General features: G+C 52.9%; 2 protein-coding genes across 14 annotated transcripts in view; one reads left to right on the top strand and one right to left on the bottom strand.

The window, feature by feature from the left end:
• The window catches only part of TJAP1 (tight junction associated protein 1), a 40657-nt gene extending 26662 nt beyond the window's left edge, over positions 1 to 13995 (top strand). For 6 of the 13 annotated variants that reach the window (XM_086878026.1, XM_086878025.1, XM_086878028.1 and 3 more), the window contains 8 exons: positions 922 to 1080; positions 2245 to 2406; positions 4166 to 4194; positions 4852 to 5013; positions 5654 to 5720; positions 7446 to 7553; positions 8251 to 8334; positions 10025 to 13995. In XM_086878026.1, the coding sequence (XP_086734152.1) occupies positions 955 to 1080; positions 2245 to 2406; positions 4166 to 4194; positions 4852 to 5013; positions 5654 to 5720; positions 7446 to 7553; positions 8251 to 8334; positions 10025 to 11341 (2055 nt within the window). In that variant the 5' untranslated portion in view covers positions 922 to 954 and the 3' untranslated portion in view covers positions 11342 to 13995. The other 7 variants (XM_086878032.1, XM_086878031.1, XM_086878034.1 and 4 more) reach the window with 2 other exon arrangements.
• Positions 13996 to 15371: 1376 nt separating this feature from the next.
• LRRC73 (leucine rich repeat containing 73) lies at positions 15372 to 21515 on the bottom strand. Its single transcript, XM_023947493.2, has 6 exons — positions 21130 to 21515; positions 20525 to 20685; positions 19368 to 19490; positions 18054 to 18154; positions 17315 to 17498; positions 15372 to 15798 (listed from the first exon to the last, which is right to left on the bottom strand). Exons 1-6 carry the CDS (start codon positions 21399 to 21401, stop codon positions 15728 to 15730), a joined length of 912 nt encoding a protein of 303 aa, XP_023803261.2. The 5' UTR covers positions 21402 to 21515; the 3' UTR covers positions 15372 to 15727.
• Between the last annotated feature and the right edge of the window lie 55 nt (positions 21516 to 21570).

Below are 21570 nucleotides of genomic sequence, written 5' to 3'. Positions count from 1 at the left end.
TTTTTTGCTCTTGTACTGCTTGTGCAGCAGGAAGAATCCCAGCATAGCTAGGGTGAAGGAACTAATTTTTCCACTAGCGGTACAGCTGCATGTCTATATATTGTGCACTTATTCACTCTAAGGGTGGTGAGGCACTGGAACAGGTTGCCCAGAGAGGTTGTGAACTCCTCTTCTCTGGGTGTTCAAGGCTAGATTGGATGGGGCTCTGAGCAACCTGATCTAGTGGAAGGAGGAATTAGATGATCTTTGAGGTCCCTTCCAACCCAAAGATTCTGCGTTGTAAAATCTGGCCTTAAGTACCAAGCGGTCAAAACCATTGCTCCCTAATTTGATGCCACCTGTGACTTGGGGGTTGTCTTTGTCTTTTCTGCCAGAGTAATCAATTCTCCTTCTGGCAAATCTCCTGTGATCTGCTGCACTTGGGTCCCAGTGTAAGCCAAAAAGTTCTGGGCTCTTTAATGGCTGGAGTCTCCTCCCACATAGTCCCTGCTGACAGTGACAGGACATGATCAATAACTCCTGCTCCAGCTGTCACTGCTGCATGTAAGGCTTGCAGTTTCCATATTGAGAAAGGCCTTTCCTAAAGAGCCTAATCAATACGCTGCTGTGAGGTCTGTTCTCATTTGCTATATATAATCCGGACACACACAACTACGTGAGTGAGCGTGTGTGGAGGGGGGAGAGGATGTGCCAGCCCTCTGCTCTCACTGGCTGGGAGAAGGACACAGCTATCTTTTACTTTGCTCCCTCTCCTGCAGCTGCTGCTCAAGGCTTGTGGCTACATCCTTTACCTGCTCTATTAGCACTCTGCATGGGGACCTGCTCTGGGACTCCAGGGGAGCCAAATTCCTGCTGGGTCACTTCTAGGGTTCGATGGATTAGCCATGACTCTCTCTTCTGTGCACTTTCTGCTGTTGGTAGGTAACCTGCTTTCGGAACCACGCAGGTGGGAGGATGTCGAGCACAGCCCCGTCGAAGAAGCCTTACCGCAAGGCGCCCCCGCAGCATCGCGAAATCCGACATGAGGTACCCATCATTCGTGACGACCAGGATGGAGTGATCTTGGCTGAGCAGAGTCAGGTAACAACTTGCCGGGTGACAAAGGGCTTAACACCATTGCACCAGCAAATAGGGTTTAGTTACACCGAGGCAGGCCAGCTCGAGCAGGCAGAGGGGTTTGAGGTTTGCAACCTGAACTTCTCCTCATCGTGGTCCCTGGAGTCCAGCAGTGAGAAGGAAGTGGCAGGGTGCAGAGCAGAGTTGAACATCAAGAGCCAGACTGTCTCTCCAACACTTCAGCGTGGTGAGAAGATGGGGCAGCGAAGTGGGAAGCGGTGCCCAAACCGCAGTCATGGGCACCGCAGCAAATTTGTGAGCCGTAGCATGGAGACAGTTCTGGTGTCTGGAGATGAAAGACACCATCCCACTTGCTCTTTCAAGAGCAGAAGCCTGGAACGCTCACTTATATTTAAAGAGCCTCCTGAAGTCCTGACACCGAGGAAGTTTCATGTCTCCTCTACACACCTGCCTCTCAAAGGGATCCTGAAGCAGACCAACATGACTGGCTCATGCCCTGAGAGCTTATGCAAGTCCCGCTCAGTAGAGACACTTTGCCGTGGTCGTGGCTCACGCAAGTACAGTGATCCTCAGCTCTGCCTCAGCCCTAGGGAGAAGCGCTCCCTGGAGCAAAGCAGCAGCAGGGCTGCTGACTCTGTCAAGCGCAGGGAGAAGATCACAGAGGAAAAACTGCAGTTCTCCAAATTCCTGGATGAGATTACACAGCGGGTACTGAGTCCCAACCGCTTGCGCTCACTGGGAGAGACCAGGGGAGCAAAACAAGACCAGAACTCTCCCCTTTTCCCCAGAAGCTCCGTGCCAGAAGGCCAAGGGGAAGGTCGCCTGAAAGGGGTCAAAACCAAGCATGCAACTGAAAGATCCCCCTGCTCAAGCAGAAGAAAAGCAGAAAAGAAAAGTGAGGGGCTGGGAATGGCTTCGGGCCAGAGAAAGTATGCTGAGGAAGCTGAGAGAGTTTCCAGAGTAAGAAAGAAACCTGTCCTTGGGAGGAAGGACAGTAAGGGAAAACTCCTTTCCTTGGAGAAAAGGGTAGTAGATGTGTGTCAGTATGAGCTGCAGCAGCTGGCAGACCTGGGGCTGGCAGGGACATCCTCTGGGCAGCAACATTCACTGTCTTCATGGAAAAGCAGTGCAGAGGGCAGAAGGGATGAAAACAGTCCTTGTTCACAGCTATTACAGCCACAGCATCAGTGTGCTAAGCTTGGGCAGAAGCGTGCAGTGGAGCCGAACTACCCAGAGAAAGGATCCTGCTCCACTCCAACATGCTGGAGTCCGGAGGAGGGGCCTACCCCATCTAGAACCTCCCCTTCCTTCAACCTGGCACTAAACAAGGTAGGTGCCAGGGTCACCAACTTGCAGGCAGGGCTCTCACAAAGGCCAACCCCCTACCTGGATCTCATCTAGTCTGTAATGCCAGGGCAGAGAGTGAGAGCAGGCCCCCAGACCTCATGTTGTGGGTGCTTAATCACCAGAAGCTGCTCTCTTGTGGGTGCACATGGCTGTGTTACAGGTTGGGTATATCTTCCTGGGAGTAACCAGCTTCCCTTTGGCCCCAAGAGTTAAGGAAGGTAGAAATTGGTGCTGTTCTCCCCACTGCAGGCTTCCCAGGTGTTTGCTGGTTGGAGGCCCTTCAGGTTGCTGGGCAGTAGGTATGTGTAGGAGGCAGGCAGCTCCATTGTCAGGAGGTACTGGGATGTTTCTGGTGCTCTGTGTGTGCCCTACGCCTGGCTGTCTCAGGGTGCTGGATCTTTGTATGATGGCTGTTTCAGGTCCTTTAAGCTTTCTCCTCTTTTCTCTGGTCTGCTTGGAGGCAATGCCATTACCTTGCATTAATAAGAATCACATTATCTCCTTTGCCTGGTCCCTATCATTTGCTTGTTGTGTATTTGTGGGGACAGGGGAGGCAGTTGCTAGATGTGAATTAACTGTTTGCCATGTGGGATCAGGAGGTAAGAAAAGAATGGATTGATGCTTTGCCCTTAGGAGTAGGAGGGTGTATGCAGGTGTTAAAGACCGTTCTTTTAAAGTGTGAATTAATAAAGGAAGCAGCCCCACGATGTCTTAAGGGCAGAACTGGGATGGTGTGCCTTATGGAGGTATTAGCAGCTCAACAGCCCCGTCCTTGGCTGTTGGACATGGTCTCTCAGCCCAGAGATGACTCTGACACTTAATAGTCTAATAGTACTTTATACCTAATAGTCTATAAAGTGTGCCAGCACTTGGGTTTGCGAAGTGCTCTTGGTATCAAGTACTGAAAATAATCCATGGGCAGTTTGGACTTTGTGAGAATGGTTGGAGTCTTGGGCTTTCACAAAAAATACAGTTACTTCTAGTGCTAATTAAATACCTCCCATCCATCCTGTCAGGCAGCAGCCATCTCATGGGTTAGCACAGAGAGTTCAAAATAGCTGAGGTCTGTGCTCTTGTCACTGCTCTCTGTCTCCTTGTTCTGCAGGGCCCTGCTCCAGCTATCTCTGGGGATCTTGCTCATAACATTTTCTTTTACAGGCTTTTCTGACCTTCAGTGTTTCTTCTGCTATTGTAGAATAGTTACAGTGGCTGGTTTCAGCTCTGCAGAAAGAAACCTTTTTTGCAGCACAGTCTGGGTGGTATAATTAATTGGTAGCCACGTTTTTCAGCTCCCAAATAATTCTCTCTCATGATTTTTGTGGGGCTTCAGGGGCCCCACAAATTATTGCTGTGATGACAAGTGAATCCTGTGAATGCTAGCCTGTGAGATTCCTGCTGCCCACCAGCTGTGGATGAAGAGGAAGCTGAAACACCTGCCAAGGTGGTAATGTTACAAGAGATGCTGAGATTGCACTATGGGAGGGTAAAGTTACCTAACTTGTGTGGTGGTTTCTAGTCCAGCTCTTCTACCCTGAACCAGAACACACAGTGTGTTTTGGTATCAGACAGGCGAGCAGTGTGTACAAATCCTTGTAGCTCTAAGCTTGCCGACTATGAACTGTCAGAGCAGGGGAGGAAGAGTCACAGCTAGGGTTTAGCAACCAAGACTGCCTTTTAGGACAGTGTGAGAGACCAACTCCTCTTCTAAAAGATTCTCACGGCTGTTTTCTTCCCTGTGCAGGAACCCTTGACGGATGCAGAAAGGATGAAGTAAGTGTCCTGCTCCCCCTTTATGCCTGTCATACTGCAACTGTGTGGGTGCTGATTCCTCACATCCTGCCTGTGCCACCTGCACAGTGAAGCTGTCTGGCCCTGCAGGCTCCTCTCAGATCTTCGATCTTCCTTGAGGCCATGTGGGCAGAGCTTTGGTCTGTGCCTTGCATGTCCCTCCTGCTGGAGGAGGAGGGAACATGGACCCCCAGTGCAGGTGCAGGCAGAGGAATTGGTGGATGTGAAAGAAAGTAGATGAAGTCTTTAACAGAGGTGGAGAGAGGATTTTTCCCTTCTATTCTTCTAACTTGGACTAGGATAAATTATTGATTGGTTTTCATTCATCAGTGAGGGACACTGGAGCTGTTCAGCTCATCTATCTTTATGCAAGCACTGTAACCCAAGAGGGAGCTGGGAGCCATGGCTACCCAGCTGGCATGCGCTTCTTTGCCCCTGCTCCAAGAGTGTTGGTCTGTCTGTCCTGACAGAGATGTATCTCTTGCTTCATGTGTTGGAGTCTCCTGAGCGTTCAGCTCCTGACTTCCTAGGGCCCCTGTGAGGGCTCTTGGGCCCTAGTGCAGGCCAGTGAGGTGGGGGTGCCTGTGTGGAACACTCCTTGTGCACTCAGTGGTAACTTGCTCCTGGTTCCTGCCCCAGGCTACTGCAGCATGAGAATGAGGAGCTTCGTCGACGGCTGACATACGTGACTAACAAAATGGAGGCAATGGAGAGAGAACTGGAGTCAGGTCAGGACTACCTGGAGATGGAACTGGGCCAGAACCGTGAGGAGCTGGAGAAGTTCAAGGACAAATTCCGTAGGTATGACAAAGAAAATGAGAGGGGTAGAGTTAGAAAGATCCCTCACACCAAAGACTGCCTCAGCTGGCGTGAGCAGGCTGTGCCCTGTTGTGCAAATCAAAGGTGTGCTGCATCCTTGAAAATGTGCAACTCCAGGCTCTAGGGGAGATAAAGGCTCTGCAGCCATTATTTCTTCCCATAGTATAGGAAAACTAGTATACTTCCCAAAGTATAGGAATGCTGCCAGCATGAAAGGCTGATGACAGGGAATTCTTAATCTGTTGGATGTAAGCATGTGTGCAAAAAAAGCTACTGGTGGCTGCAAGAAAATACTTCATTGCTTTACCTGAAAAGTGCCTCAGTTAAAAACCAGTGCCAGTCACTGGTCATATGCTTGGATGTGATGTAGCTCAGAGGAGTCCTTCAAAGTTGTCTACATCACCTCCTGCAGGATCCTTTCACCCTGCCAGCCTCATCTTACCTCCAGTAACTTGGGGTCTGAAAGCCATCATGTGTCAGAGGTGTGGCACAGTTAATATGCCTGGTTGTCTTAGCAGCAATCTTTCTGAGTTCTAGAGTTGGTGGTTTTCTTGTCGCCTATGAAGGCAGCTTGAGTAGGTGCCTGAGATCCGTTCCCAAGCATACAATCTTGTTTCTGTAGGTTGCAGAATAGCTACACTGCTTCCCAGAGAACCAACCAGGACCTGGAGGAGAAGCTGCATGCCCTGGTGAGTGCCCTATTAAGTCACTAGAGAGATGAGGTGGAAGAGACCAGTGTGTGTTAGGAGCAGATGGGAGAAGGGACCCTGTCTTTACCCAGCAGATGTGGCAGTGGGTGAGGGGTGAGATTCTGGCCATGACCATCTACTCCCCATTCTGGCTGGTGTCATGAGTGGTATTCTTGATTTACTGAGCCCATACTTGGTCATGCATGAGAGCTTTGATTCCTCACAAACATAATTGCATGATATTCCGTCGTGTTGCTTCAGTCCCTCTCAAAATGTCAGGGATGTGTCAGCAAGTCTTGGGGTGGTTATCCTGGGAGGATGGGGACAGTCAGAGCAGAGCCAATGTGCGTGTATGTCTGTTGTGTGCATTCATAACACTCATGGCTGTTTCTTTTCTCTCCCTCCCCCTCTCTTTCTCTTTCTCCTCCCCACGCTGCCGCTGGCACACTCTGGGCGCACTCACCTCTCAGGCCTCTCTCAGCCAAAGCTGGATTTTTGCAGTTGCGTCTTTTCGTTTGTGTGTTTTTCCTTTTTCCTCTTTACGTGTCTCAGCCTGTTGGTCTCATTGTCAATCCCACATACACCATCTCAGATGGAGGGGCCCCAGCCCTCGTCCAGCCAAGGGCTCACCTGGTATCCAGCAGCTGCCCGCAGATGCAGCAGGCCCTAGCTTGCAGGGCTCCATCTTAAAGAGTGTTTGACTCTGAGCCAGCTGGAGCATGGCATGTTGGGAAGTGGTGCCCATAAGCTGCGGCACTGCACAAGGTGTGGATGGCTGTGAGCCTCGTTTGCTCCCTTTCTTTCCCCTTCTGAGCTGTGAGCAGGCAAGTCAAATAGCTGAGGTGCTGATTGCCTCTATGTAGCCCAGGATGAGATTTCTTTGATTCTAGAACTTTAATTTCTTGAGTTAATATTCACTACCAATTATTCATTATGCTGGTGCCTCAAGAGACTGCACACTGGGGAAGTACTGGCTCTCCTATCCCCTTGCCTGTCGCTGTGTTGTATCTGTGATGCACAGCTGGCCCTGCTGCTCACAGTCTCACAACACCCTTGGGCAGTTTGGAAGAACTTCTTGAGACAGCGACAACTTGGTTGTTCTGAGCTGTTGTCCCTCTTTGCTGTTACATCTGGGTCTCTGTCAGCTCTGTACCTGAATGGTGAGGGAGTCTGAAGAGACAAGGTTGCCTGCTTTTAGGGAGGACATTAGCTGAACTTCAAATGAAGTGACAGGTCCTTTTACTTACTAGAGCAAGGCTAAAACTCTTTCAAGATGGTGACTTCTCCCTTTTGTCCATTCGGTATTGACTGCTGAATCTTTTCAGGCAGTATTCTTGTGTTGATTTCCCCAGGAAGGAGGGCTGGGTGTCACAATCTCAGAGGTCTTTGCTACCAGTGGTTGGTTGGGATTGATCACTCAAAACCACTACCTTTTTCTGAGGCACAGCGGGAACCAGGGACAGGGAGGAAACATGCCAGTGCTGCAAGAAGAGATACTGCATTAAGGAGGTTCAGACTCAACCTGTTGTCTCTGTAGCTAGCAGAGTGGCTGATCCTGTTTGGCTTTTGGAATCACCTTCCTTTGAAGAGGTCTCCCTTGTCTGTCTGTCTGGAAGTTTTTTGTTTCCCAGCTGAACATGTCGTTGTGCTATGCTTGGGCTGAGGTGGGTGGTGAAGCCAGATTCTGTGCTAGGGAGTTTTAAACACGGTGTTCTTACATCCCAGATTAAAAAGGCAGAAATGGACCGCAAGACGCTGGACTGGGAGATTGTAGAACTCACTAATAAATTGCTTGATGCCAAAACCACCATCAATAAGCTGGAGGAACTCAATGTAAGTGTCAGTCTGCAAATGGTTGTGAAAGTGTGTGAGGTGTGGGCTTTTCCTTTTGTTCAAAGTCATTAGTGTAAAGGAGCACATGAATGACTCCAGTGTGTATGGAAGTGCAGGAGCTGTACATGATAGCAGGGACGGACAAACAGAAGAGGGTCTGAGGGGTTGAAGAGGGAACAATGGATCTTCAAGTTTGATGCATTTCCTCTTTTAAGGTTAGGGTTTGATCTGAGTCTGGGCTGTACCTATGGAGGGGTCATTCACTCCAGAGCTGGGAGGGAGCTGATGCCTTTTCTGCACCATTAATATAGAATTAATGGGTCCAGTGCTTGACTCTATTAACTGCTCTCAACTCCCTCCAGTCTGTCTGCATCATCAGATATGGCTGAGCTGTGGGATGGGAGAGAAAATCTGGAAGGATTTTTGGGGATGATGAAAATCTCCAGAGGGAGAGGGGCTTTGATACACTGACAGAGGATATGCTGGCAACAAGGACTGGAGTTGAAAGGGACACCCTGGCTGAATTGTAAGAAAATATACAAAAGTATGGGGAGGAGGGAATGGCAGTGCCCTCATGAGCAATTCATCAGATGCCTCTTCTGGCTTCTGTTCAAGCGGTATCTGCTCAGGTGGTGACTTTTTGGGTAAGAGTTTGGGCGAGTCTGACAGTGTTACACAGCTGTGCCCTCTGTTGCAGGAACGCTATCGACAGGACTGTAACCTTGCAGTACAGCTGCTCAAGTGTAACAAGTCTCACTTCAGGAACCACAAGTTTGCTGATGTGAGTAGTAATTCTGCTGAGGTGGGGAAGAATGGCTCATGGGCTTTGACTGCATTTGCTTTCTCCAGCTTTCTCCACAGGGCTGCTGGCCTCTCATCCTTCAGTCTCAGAAGGTGGGGGGAGGTTCCTGTTCCCGTTACCACTGAGAAGGCAGCACAGAGCTTCTACCAGCTCCTCTTTCATGACAGCTCCATTTCACAGTTCAGCCAGGAGCTGTTATAAAAAGCACAATAACCTTGAACTCGATAGCCTGCTGGGTGCGTGCTGATAGCTGGCAGGAGGACAGACCTCTCTCTTATTCTGCTCCATCCTTTTTCCTTCCTCACCTGGCCACATGGAAGGGCCATACTGCCTCATTAGAAGCAGAAGTAGTCTGACCTGACATCCCTTTCTGATCTGAGGAGAAAAGTGTGAGGAGGCAGCATTCAGGGGTTTCTAGGCCTTCTGAGCAGGAAAAGCTGGTACCAACTTACACCCCTTGTGGGGAGGGATGAGAGTCAGGGCAGTTCAGCTCATCCTGCTGTCATCTCCTTTCACATTAATAGCATCAATTCTTTGGTTGAAAGTATCGTCCAGGCCCTTATCCCAGCTCTCTCTTTGCCATACCTCTAGTCTCTGTCCCTTCTTGTGTTCCTCTCAGCAAAACTACATGCTTGTCTTTTTTAACTTAGCGGGTGACCACTATGTCACCCTCCCCCATTGTGTCTCAAATTAGCACTCTTGAGGTCACTGTATCCATTACTGCTGGGGTAACCTTGACCTCTCTCCCAGCTGTCCCCCCTCTCTGGAACTTTGAATTCTGCCCCCCGGAGCGCTGTGTTCCACATGGCTGCCACTGGAGGGGGTTTGGTGCTGAGCAGCTGTGCAGACAGCCTTCCTCACAGCCAGCTGTTGTTATGCAGTGTGCCCCTGCATGCCCAGATGTGGGTGCAGTTTCCTTCTGGCTGTGATGGGACAGACCTCACTGTGCCACTGAATGGCTTGGAGGGCCTCTGCCCTCCACTTCATGCTTTACTTGCTTGTGGTGACCCAGATGAGGGCAGCTTGGCAGGGTGATGGGGAGAGCAGTAGTGCCCATTTGCAGGACAAAGGGTAGTGCTTTCCCCCTGGTGAGACCTCAGTCCAACAACTTTGGTAATAAGCCCTATGTTTGTCTCTCTGAAATGGAGAGAGTGGGGAAGCAGGGTGATGTGTTGGAGTTGGTAGGAACACAGGAAGGCATCGATCCTGGTCTGCGGGCAGGCTGCCAAGGCAGCATGGCTGCAATTACACATTCAGGGAGCACTGTGGATCTCAGCAGTGGGGCCTGTTGAGTCACTTCAGTGCAACCACCAGCTGATTTTCCACAGATCAATAGACCCCTTCCTAGCATGTGCTGGCTGGGCCTTATCTCTCTGCTCACAGGCATGTGGGGCTGAGCTCACGTGCTGTCTTTACCTGTTCACTTTGCCAAATGGGGCCTGTGAACCATGGCCTAGAAGCATGACTGCTGGGACAGCTAGAGAGCCTTGTTAGTCACTCATAGGTTTGCTTTGAAAAAAGATACCCTTCTGAAGGCAGGATAGGTGAATGTTAGGGTCAACATAATGACTACAAAATACACACATAGGTTGGTTGGAAAAGTCAGATTATGTGAAACTAAATTACTTGCATGGCAGCCCCCTTCTAATGTCCTTTTCCTTCTCCCTAGCTTCCCTATGAGCTGCAGGACATGGTGAATAAGCATTTGCACAGCACGCAGGAGTCTGCAGGCCCTGGCCAAGAGGCAGCCCACACCTTGGCTCCATCTGATGTTGTGCCCACCTCAGTCATCGCCAGAGTTTTGGAGAAACCAGAGTCCCTGGTTCTGAATTCAGCTAAGTCTAGCAGCGGCAGCTGTCCCATGGCTGAGGATGTCTTTGTACATGTGGACATGAGCGGAGCCCTTCCGGATGCCTGCAACAGTGCAGGGCAGATGGGGAAGGAGGGAGGAGATGCAGGGAAACAGCAGAACGGTGGCTGCAAGCCGCAGGGTAGTGTGGAAAGTGTGCCTGAGGAGGTGCCTGCCTTTGAGAAGCTAAGCCCATACCCTACGCCCTCACCTCCCCATCCTATGTACCCAGGGCGCAAAGTGATTGAGTTCTCAGAGGACAAGGTGAGGATCCCAAAGAACAGCCCCCTGCCCAACTGTACGTACGCTACGCGCCAGGCCATCTCCCTCAGCCTGGTACAGAGCGAAGATGAGAGCTGCGACAGGCAGCGGACACTCCCCAGCAGCCCGGCTTCAGAAGGGCGCCGTTCAGCCTCCAGCTGTTCCTGTCAGCAGTCCCCCAAAGCAGCCAGGGCTCATGGCTCTTCCCAGAGCAGCCCGTTCAGCAGCCCTCCCCAAATCCCGAGCGCCTTTGCCAGCTCTGCCAGCTCTGAGGAGGACCTGCTGGCTAACTGGCAGCGTATGTTTGTGGATAAGGCACCCCCCACCTCAGAGCGAGTGCTGATGAACCGCACGGCCTTCAGCCGTGACACAGCCCCCGAGCTCCAGAAGAGGTTCAGCCGCTCCATGCAGGAGCTGTGTAGGGCAGCCTCGGCTTACTCGGATGGTGAGGAGTCTGCACAGAGCTGCAGCTGGACTGTGAGCCGGGACTCAAGCGTGGACACAGACAGCACTGAGTCCAGAACCCGCAGGAGCCATTTCTCCTCAGACTATGGTACAGATTTCTCCCAGGATGAAGCCCAGAAGCTGTTGCTTGAAAGCAGCGGAGGCACTGCTGAGCCTGAAAGCCCCTCACCAGAGAAGCACAAGGACTATGTAGACCTTGGCTTGCCTGAGAGCCCAGCTGAGGAGAGAGAAATGCTGCTCCAGGGAAACAAGGAGAGCAGCCAAGGAGGTGTCCAAGAGGAAAGCGGAGAAGGCAGGGCCAAGCCTCCTCTCAGTCGGCCACACCGCAGCCCCAAGAGGATGGGGGTGCACCACTTACATCGCAAAGACAGTCTGACACAAGCCCAGGAACAGGGCAACCTTCTCAGCTGAGGCAGAGCAAGAAACAGCCACACTTAGCAGAGCTGTGGGATGCCCCCATCAGTCCACCTGAGGGAGAAGCCTCCCTTAGTACCCTCCTCCCGGAGGAAATCTGCTCTGAGATTTTGTATTTATTCTCTTCTTTTGCTACCTAGAAGAGCTGGGATCTCTCTTCCCCAGCACATCAGACCCACAGTACAAGCACACACAGTGTGCAGAAGCACACCCACTGCCCCGACACGCTTGCAGCTCTCTTCACAGCCTCACACTGGTGCCTGTACCAGAGTTAGTTCTTGGTACCCCTCGTCCTGGTGCCTGTGCCTCTTTTTGCTCTCCTCCCCCTTCCCACTCAGGTACCTGAGGCCCTGGGTGCTCTTGTGTTGTTTCCCCGCAGCTGCTCTGCTCTCTTTTAACTTGTGCCAACAGGGCAGAGTGCCTGTGTGGTGGTGTCTGATTCCCTGGGAGCCCCAGGGGCTGTGAGTGGGGCACGAGGACTCTCCCAGCAGATGGCTGTGTGCCGTGGGGATGTGCTGGGATTGCTGGTGTCTCATTTTCATGCTGGGTTTTGTTTTCCCCAGCCTCCCACTGGGTGGGTCTCCAGAATCTTCCTCTGCAGGTTGCTGTCCTGTGTCTCCAGGGTTGGGGTCAGCACCTGCTCCCCACTGAGGCAATGCACAGGGGTGGTGCTCTGGTGTGGGGCATGGGTGATGCCTGCTGAGGTGGTTCAGGGAGGCAGTGCCTGCTGGGCACTGAGGTTTGTATTTTTGTGTCTCCTCCCTCACACCTCTTCCCCTGCTCTCTGTGCTCTGTTTAGTTTGAACGGTGCTGATGCTTTGCTCTTGGGTGGGCTTCTTTCTTCTTTCCAAGCCTTTGGTTTTGGGGTGTATTGTTTTTTCTTTCCCCCACCCTGCATAAACAGACACAGCCGTTGGCAGCCGGTCTGATGCCTGCACTGAGGGTGTGTTGAGGAGTCTCAGCTATCAGAGCTGTGCTTCCCTCTGATCCTGGCCTTCAGCCTGCAGAAACCCCTCCAGATTTAAGAACAAGGTCTTGCCTCAGGCAAGCAAGGCGTGAAGGATGCTACCGGGCTTTTCTGGGAAGGGCTTGGTGCAGGGCCAGCAGGGATGTGAGAGCAGCATGCTGAGGAGCTGCTCCCTGCAGATGCACTACCTCATGGCAGCAGCCCTTCACCAGGGTCTCCTTGCACGCCCCCTTCTCTGGGGGTCCCCAGGCTCTGGTGCCTCTCTGGGGCCTCCCTTTCTGGGTAGGGCTCTCTGCGTGTTTTTCCTAGCGTAGTGTGATATTGTGTGACTTTTCTTCTCAGTCTTGTGTGCTCAGTGTCTTGTTGTGGGGGGAGGGAAGGGGAGAGGTCTATAGATGTAGGTATTTCTTTGAGGGCTTGCAAAGCTCAGGCCTCCTGTTTTAATTTTGTCCTGTGCCCTTGTCCTGTCTGGTGTTTCTTGGCTTCCATGGGGGTGTGGGACAGAGAACAGCCCAGTTCCGTTCACCATACCCCCTTCAAGCCCTGCCCTCAGCCTGCTGTCTGGTTTTCGAGTTGGGTTTGTGTTGTCCTCCCACCCTATGCCATGCAGGCTCTTCATTGGCCTGTAGGAGAGCATCCTTCTCTCTAGGATGGAGCATCTGTTCATATGCTTACATCAAGACTTGCAGACAAGAGCTGTCTGGGGGCCCTGCTCCCCTCCCCAGACCCCTGTCTCTGTAAGGGGCTTGCAGCTTGTAGCCAGGGCTTCAGCTCAAGCCTGGAGGCTCCATGGCCAGTGAAAGGGAGCTGCAGGCCTTTCTGGCAAGCTGTGTAGGTTGTTTTATGTACCCTGGGCGGAGCTGCTGCCTACACACTCACCTTGTTTCCCACCTGGAGCAGTTGTGGAGCTGGATGCCACCATCTGGTGGGGAGGTGGGACTCAGTATTTCACTGCGGTGTTTCGCTGTGGAGACAGGCTGGTGCTGAGAGTGGAAGACTCCTCTGAGCTCACAGTGTTTATCTCCCCAGTCCCAGTCATGGAGGGGCAGGGGGATGTCCTTGTGTTTGTTGCCATCAGCCACTCCACTGCTGCATTTCTTTTGTTCTTCTGCAACACTGCTGAGGGTTTGCATCTGCAACAGCTGCCAGACCCTGCCTCACAGATGTCACCTGGGGTTGGCTGCTCACTGAGTGAGCTGCTCTGGCTCTGAGGCTGCTGGTGGCCTGCAGTGGGGGAGGGAGGCATTGCCCCCTGGGGCTCTGCCCTATCTCCCCTGAATCCTGGCATGCTGGTCAGTGAAAACTCTTCTGCTGAGGCAGCTGGTGCTGATGGTGCTGAACAGAGCTGGCCTCTGCTTTTGTTCAAGGTGGACTGAAAAGCAAAACAGTGGAGAGGTGGTAAATGTATGCCCTCACCCAGACACTTGTGCTTTGCAGTATTAGGCTGCTGGCAGAGGTTGAAGTGGGGAGTGGTGACCTCAAGAAGCAGAGCCCTCTCTTTCCCTTTGGGCACTGTGTCCTCTGCACTCCTGCCCACCTCCAGCAGTACTGGCTCTGGGGCCTTGAGCCCATCCCACTTCCAGTGTCCCAACTCCAGACTGTTAATCTGTAACTAATGTGTTTTTTTCTGAAATTTTCAAACTGATGTATATTTTAAGACCAGAAATAAACTATTTTAAAAGTAGGTGGCAATGGCTATATTGTACTTGATTCTAGATAAGACTTGGACTAGAATGATCCTGAGCCTGTGAGGGTGTAAGAGCTACTCATGGTACAGTGTCCCAAGTTTGTTGAACTGTGTGTGCCACCCATTGTCTCTTCCAGGGACAGTGATCCTATGATCTGTAAGCTGGTGCTGTAAATAGCCCTCAGTGTTACTTGCAAGATTCTGCCTACCCCATTTCACATATTTTGCTGGCTGTACTGGCTGATCTGTCTTGGCAGACCTCCACATTCTCATCTAGTGTAGGATATGGTGTAGCTAATCCTTTTAATAGTTGCTGGGTTTTTTTGAGTCATCTGAGAGTGTCACTTCAGAAACTGAGTGATGTGGGACCACGTAACATACCCCCTTGCTGGGGTTCCTAAGAGATTTATAATTCTAGATTTGGTATTTTGTGTGAGGATGGAGGATTGGGGGTGACAGACATACCTGAGACAGGAAGCCCTCCAAACATGAGGTAGAGAGTTCCTGCAGGATGCTGATACAGACAATTGGAAGTGTTTCCTTTTCACTTTGAAGGGTGTTGCAGAGGTCAGAGGGCTGTGATGAGTTTTCCTCCATCTCCCAAGTTAGGATGCCTGTGCCTTTCTGACCTGGCTGCATGCAAGCCTAACACTGGAAAGAGTGTCATGTTTCTTTGTCCCCGTAATTAATGATTTTATTCCTTGCTCTCTTGAGCAGCAGCTGCTGCCACAATTTAATCTTCTAGCCTAATCTGAGTCTTGAAACACGATCTGCCTTGTTAGCAAGGGACGCTCGGCCAAGCAGTGCAACCCACGGTGCTGGTGCGGGCTGAAGCCTTCACCAGGGTGTGCATGGCTGGTGTCAGGCTCCCTGCAGAGCTAGATTAGCCCAGCCCGCTTCTTCCTGGCCCGAGGGAAGACCTGGGGGACAGAAAATCGGGCTGACACCGACCTGTCCCCAGGGCCGGGCCCGAGCCGTGGAGCCTCGGCAGAGCCCGTGAGGAGACGGGCGAGGGACCGGCGCCCCCTGCCGGCGCTCCGCGGTTCCTGCCCGTGCCTGGCCTGCAGGGGCTCACAGAGCCTGCCCGTGCCGGGCACCTGCCCGTCCCTGCCTGTCCCTGCCCGTCCCTGCCTGTCCCTGCCCGTGCCGGGCACCTGCCCGTCCCTGCCTGTCCCTGCCCGTCCCTGCCCGTGCCGGGCACCTGCCCGTCCCTGCCTGTCCCTGCCCGTCCCTGCCTGTCCCTGCCTGTCCCTGCCCGTCGCTGTCGCCACCTCCCAGCCCCTGCCCGCATCTGCCGCTCTCTGCCCATACTCGATACCTGCCAGGGCCCGCCCTCCCGGGGTCGCACAGTGGCGGAGGCGGACGCTGCCGAGTGGTGCCACCACATCTGTGACCTTTATAAAAGTCTCATCGCGACAGCAGTACAAGCGATAAAAAGGACATCTCTTATACACATCTGAATAAATACAGCCGGCGCCCTGCGGGCGCAGCCGGGCGCGGGGGTGGCAGGGTGGCGTGAGCTACACATGCGGCGACGGGGACAAGCACAAGCGGCGTGTGGCGACAGAGACGCGTGTAGAGATTCGCTTTGACCAGGCTCCTGCGCTCAGAGCCGAGGGAGGCATCGGCAGGAGGTGAGATGTGTGAGAAGAGGGCTGGGGAGCCCGGCGGAGCTGGGGCTGGAGGGTGCACGGAGCTGTCCTCGGCAGAAGCAGGCAGGGTAGCCCAGCTACATTTCTGTTTCTGCTAAGAGGCTGTCACCGAGCCCCGACGTCATCAGGACCATCTGGGAGCTGGAATCTGTGGCGAGAGAGGGAGAGAAGCGTGAGCCGTTCGGGCTGTCAGAGAGCGCAGGGCTGTAGTCCAGATCCAGAGGTGAGGATGAGGAATTAAAACACCGCGGGGTGGGAAGAGAACTGCTGAAAGAAGTGTGAGATTAAGTAGGAACTAAGCCTGCTCTGGCCACACAGCAGAACAGAATCGAATTTTGGGGAGGGGGAGAAAGCAGAGACAGCAGCAAGAGGCCAGAGGAACATCAGGTCCGAGTACCCCCGACATGCAAGTGATCCTGGTTGTGCTGGCCCATCTGTGCCCTTACCCAGCCCCGCACAGGCCTTTAAATCTGCACTCATCAAGTGTTTTTCAGTAGAGAGACAGTGTCCAGGTGGGGCAGGCTTCAGGCTGCGAGCCAACCAACACCACACAGGGTGGTGGCGTTGCCTTCCCAAGAGCAGGGAATGTTGTGGGCAATCAGCCATGTTACAGCAGCAGAGGCCTGGAAATACTTTCTGCACTGCATGAATGGAGGGTTTGTGCAGCCCTCTCCTGCCTGTCTTGGGGAGGTGAGGGCAGCTTGCTGGCTCTGCCATGGCTCAGAGCAACAGCCAGGAACACTGTGACTCTCCCCACAGCAAGTGAATCATCTGCAAGGAGAATGGGCCCGCATAGCAAGTAAGAAACTTAGCAGGATACCAGTTTCCCATCCAAAAGCCTTTTGAAACCCCCCAAAAATATATTTTTTTTCCTGGATGGGAGGGAGGAGATCTCTAGTGTCAGTCCTGCACATTCAAAACTACTGCAGGGGGAATCCCTATTTCAGGAATCAGTTTCTGGAAACTAGATGCAAAACTTGGCCAAACTGTCACTAAATTTTTTTTTTATGGGTTTAATAGATAAGAATCCAGATGTTTTGAGGCTCAAGGATTGGTTGTGCTTGTCTGCAGGTAGTCTGATATGGAAATTGTGAGGGGTAAAGGACAAATGAAAGTAAAAAAAGCAAACCCTCAAACCAGCTGGATCACAAGGTAGGCATGACAAAATACAATATCATATACGCAAACTACACAGATCAGGCTACTGCTATCTCTGTAAAACACCTTTTTTCCATTACAAGCAACAGGCAGACGGTGGCACCTGGCTAACCCTTCACATGTTTGGGACGTAGAGATAGGAACAGCTGATGCTATGCGGATTGCAGGGAGGTTCTGGAAACAGTGAGGAATGACACAAGTTTTGGCTAGGGTATCTGGCAAAGGCTCCCAAGATCTTTAATATTCCCGCCCTTGAGTTTTAAGACTTTCAGATTTCATTCCTGCAGCATCAAGGAAAATGCCTCAGAGGTACCATTTCCACTCTTTGCGGCAGCTGCATTGTCCTTGGAGGCTGCCTTTCCAAGAGTGGTGCAGCCCAACGCTATTTAACACGAAGGTCATGCCGGGAGGTGGATGTATTCCACGGAGGTTGTATGTATTCCAGTTCAGGGGAGAAGGGACAGACCCATTCACCAACCCCCCCACCCAGCTCCCAGAGCTCTTACTGTTCTGGCAGATCCAGGGGTTCTTCTCCCTGGCTGTTACTTCATGGGCCTCTGTCTCTTCCTCTTCCTCACCCTCTGAGAGAAGATCAGAGATCTGCTGCTGCAGCTCAGGACTAATGTTGTTCTCTGCCAGGATGAGTGTCCGAAGGGCTGTGGGGTAATTCTCTACCATGTCCAGCAAGGTCTGGGGGGAGAGTGAGATAAATAGGCTGACAAGCATCACAAAGGCTGAGTGGAAAGAGTGTCAGTGCTTTGTCTCCCTGCAAACTCCAGCCCTTCTCTCCTTACTTTTATCTTCCCTTGGCCTTGACCTCCCTTCATCAGGCTTTATGAGAGACTGAGGACTTCCCATCTTCCTGTGAGAAGAGCTGAGCTTGTATTTTCTGTCTCTATCTAAAGAAGAAATGACTACTCTACACTTTGCTGTCACATATCCAGCCCCATTCCCTCTTACCACTGGAAGCTGGAGTTCTGGGAGGAGAGTCTGCAACTGAGTCTTGGCCTGTGTTTGTCTACAGAGATTTAGTTCTGATTCTCAGCCAAAAATCCAACCTCCAAAAATCCAAGAAAATGGCCAGGGGAAATCAAGAACCCCTCTGGGTGCAGGGAGGGAAGGAGGTGCATGTGAACTCCAGTGTGTGGCTGGAGGCAGGTGTGGGTCCTGGGGCCTCTGCAGTCATCCCAGACTTGCGCCTGTGAGGTGTCAGTGATGCTGTAGAGTTACTGTGGGCTCCCATACCTGAGCTGACTGGTTGGTAAGTCCTGTTCCCTCCAAGTCCAGCACTTCCAGGGTTCGACTGGAGGCCACAGCAACAGCGAGCATCCCAGCTACCTGGTCACCTGTGGGAGGAGCAAACCAGGGCTGTCAGGCAGTGCCTGCCTTCCCTCACTGATGCCACATTACCTCATGCACCTGGGGCTGTCATGGGAACATCCTCTGAGTATTTCTGCCATCAGACAACCTTCCAAATCTGTTATGGATTCTCACGGTAGAAAAAAAGCTGTTAACCGAGAAGAGGCAAGGAAAGGTGCACAATTTTGTGGTTATGGGAGCAGTCACTGAGTGCCAAAGGAACACTGTGAAGTTGGTTTTATTCCCCAAAGAACCATATCTTCTCAAATCTCCTTCCTACTCAAGGAGGCAAGGGCCTTTAACAGTCCCTGTAGGGCATCCCAGACACAGAATAGGAACTAAATACTTCAGTCTAGGGAAGGGCTGGAGTCAGACAATGGACTCTGCACCAGGTGGCAGACTGCCTTCCTGGAAACAGGGGTAGACTTTGTAGGGGGAGGCAGCAGGATGAGAATGAAGATTGAAGTTGGTGAAGAGACAAGACTCTGGAATATGTTCTGACATTCTTTGTCAAGTGCCAAGATGCCATACAACCGTGATACCTTCTCTTGGAACAAAACCCAGACTGCTGTCAAGTAACACCGTGGGGCTTTTCCTGTCCAAGAGGAGGTACCTGGTCAGAGAAGAAGGCCTGGGGGAGGTTCTGCTTGCAGACAGGTTGAGGAGGGGAGTGTCATCCTGATGCTCAGAGAGGCACGGCCCGGCCCGAGCTCCTCCTCACCACCTTGCAGCAGAGCAGGAGAGAGAGTTTGTTTCCATGGCAACGAGTGCCAGGCTCTCCTCCTCCTCCTCCTCCTCCCTGCTCCTCCAGGAAGATGAAGGGGGGAGCGCGGGGACATGCTGCATCTGCCAAGCCAGCTTCAGCGCCCAGGGCTTCAGGAAGAAGGGATACGTGGAGGGTCAAATGTGATGACAAAGTCGGTGGAGTGGGCAAGGCACAGCCTCCTTTTTGCATCTCCCCGCAGGGCACGTGGCCACCTCACACAAGCAGAGCAGTGAGGGCGGCTTCCCCTGCAGCTGAAGGTGCCTGGCAGGGTGAACTTGCTGCTGGGGAACAGAGGGCACCTATGCAAGGAACTGCCCCGTCCTACTGTTGATGTTCTACTGCCTTTCCAGAGCTTGGTCCCTGGCCACCCACTGGTGCAAATCACACAAACGCTGACAGGCGGGAGTGCTCCTCCTCCCCGGCCCCCAGCTTACCTAGGGGGTTGTAGTCCAGGTTCAGCACACGGAGCTGTGAGCTGTGAGCCACTGCAATGGCTAGGCGTCCCCAGCCTTTACTTGTGATGCCTGGGTTGGCACTCAGTGTTAGCTCTTTGAGGCCTGGAGAAGAGAGAGAAGCCAAACCAGAGCCTTAGGGTCCCCAAAGCAGTCACAGAACTTGTTCAGCTCACCAGAACAGCTTTGGGTTGTGTCCCCTGTACTCTGAAAGGCTTAAGGGCTTGGTTTGCTCTGACAACTGTCATCACATATTTCAGTGATCAGTGAAATATTTCACTGCCTTCAGCTGTGGCCCTTCATTTAACCGTGCTGCAACTGCCCCATTTATCTGCTCTCCCAATCTGCATCCTGCTTATCCTAAATAGCAAACACAATGGAAACTAAGGGGTGTGTGAGACAACTGACTGGGCAAAGAAGGCTGCATGAGGTGACAGGCTGGAGAGAGGATAACAGGGACAGTAGGCTCTGAAGCCTGCTGAGAGGGGTGGCCAGGAGAGAAAACAGCATCAGTGATATCGTGCATACAGACGAGGAGGTGCTGGGAAAAGGTGGAAAGCACTTTGAGGGTCAGAAGAAAGGAGCGGTATTATCTCAGCACATGCCAGATCTCAGCTTGAGTGGGTCACTGGCCTCACACCACCAAAGATCATTCCCTACAAAGACCGGAGTCTTGGCATGAAGGCTGTGACCATGCAACTACATACTCATGGAGTGCACCTGCAAGCAGGGACAACTCCCAGGCACTGATAATAAATCTAAGTGCTGAGGTAGGGGCACACAATGTATTTATCTATGGTGATTATCAACACACAAATGCAAAATAATAAATTCAAAGTCCAAGCTGTCCTCTCCTCCAGTTTCAAATGCTGCTGACATGAACCAGAAGCAATCTGTTCGTTCCTGAGCTCCAAACTGCCAGAAGGACAGATCAGTAGCAGAAAGCCCAAACCTGCCCAAGGAAACCACTCATCTATTGCTTGGCTTATCTGCTTTTCTTAAGTTAGGGGAAAGAAATCCTCAGCCCTGGCAAACCACAGAGTCCGCCTTCTCTGGGGCTGAGGATTTAGTGCTGCATACATCTGATCTATGTGAAAGCGCCACCAGTCATTGAGCAGCCCACAGCCCCTGGTGCTTACCAGACTTGGCCCCATCAGGCGGCAGGAGCCCACAGATAAGGTTGATGCCTTCATCACCCAGCATGCAGTCTCCTAGATCCAGAGCCACCAGCGAGGGGTGGATGGAGAGAGCAGGGTTGAGGAGGGCCAAGCCTGCATCTGTCAGGGGACTCCCATGGAGGCTGTGCAGGTAAAAGGGAAAATTACTACGGAGCCTTCTTCCTGGGGGCTAACTAACCTGACAGGGAGGAAGAAGCAGACAAAATGAGGTGGATGACAAATACTAACCCCAAGTGGGCAGAAAGATTTGGGAAGCCTCTGTCGCTAGGGTCGGCTGGCCGCTACGGTGGCCCTCCTCTCCCGGCCGGGACGAGGGATGCAGGGGATGCCAGCCTTGAAGGGGCGGGAGGACCGGGACTGAGAGGCAGGGCCGTGCCCAGCCGGCGGGGGCTCCCTCCCAGCCAGGTGACGGGCAGGGGCTTTTCCTCTGCAGCGTCAAGGGCATTTTCCCTCTGACAAGACTCAAATTCAGGGGCTGGCCCCGAGCCGACAGACCCCCGAAAGAGCCGTCCCCGCCCGGGAGTGGGCCGGGGCCCCCTCGGCAGCCCCCGCCCCACTGTACTCACAAGAGGGACTGAACGGAGCGGTTCGTCTTCAGGGCCTCGGCCAGCTGCTTGACGCGGTTGATGTTGGAGACGATGCCCAGGTTGAGGTTGAGCTGCGCGAGGGAGCGGGACTCGGCCACCCCGCGGCAGACGTGCCCGAAGTCCCGCTCGGAGAGCTGGCAGCCCCGCAGCGACAGCAGCCGCACCGAGTTCTCCCGCAGGCTCTCGCAGATGTCCCGGATCTCCGCCCCCGACAGCGTCTCCCCGGAGATCTGGATAGACCCCGGCAGCATCTTCCCCCGGCACGGAGCGCTGCCGATCCCGGGGCCGCGCCGCCCGGGCGCCGGGGGAGAACCGCTCTGAGCGCTGCGGGCCGGGGCGGCCGCCGCCGCCGCTGCTGCCGCCGCCGCTGCCGGGCAGTCCCGGCCCGGCCCACCACGGCCCCGGGGGCGGCACCGCGCT

Source organism: Cyanistes caeruleus, chromosome 2 (genome assembly GCF_971803275.1).
Source record: "Cyanistes caeruleus chromosome 2, bCyaCae1.hap1.1, whole genome shotgun sequence".
Taxonomy (NCBI): Eukaryota; Metazoa; Chordata; class Aves; order Passeriformes; family Paridae; genus Cyanistes; species Cyanistes caeruleus.
This window is presented reverse-complemented; position numbering and strand designations above follow the sequence as displayed.

Coding starts and splice junctions, on each gene's coding strand:
- LRRC73 (XM_023947493.2), bottom strand. CDS start 21,401: ATGCTGCCGGGGTCTATCCAGATCTCCGGGGAGACGCTGTCGGGGGCG. Junction 19,491..20,524: donor GCCTGATGGGGCCAAGTCTG/GTAAGCACCAGG, acceptor TCTCTTCTCCAG/GCCTCAAAGAGCTAACACTG. Junction 15,799..17,314: donor CCCCTGGATCTGCCAGAACA/GTAAGAGCTCTG, acceptor CTCTCGCCACAG/ATTCCAGCTCCCAGATGGTC.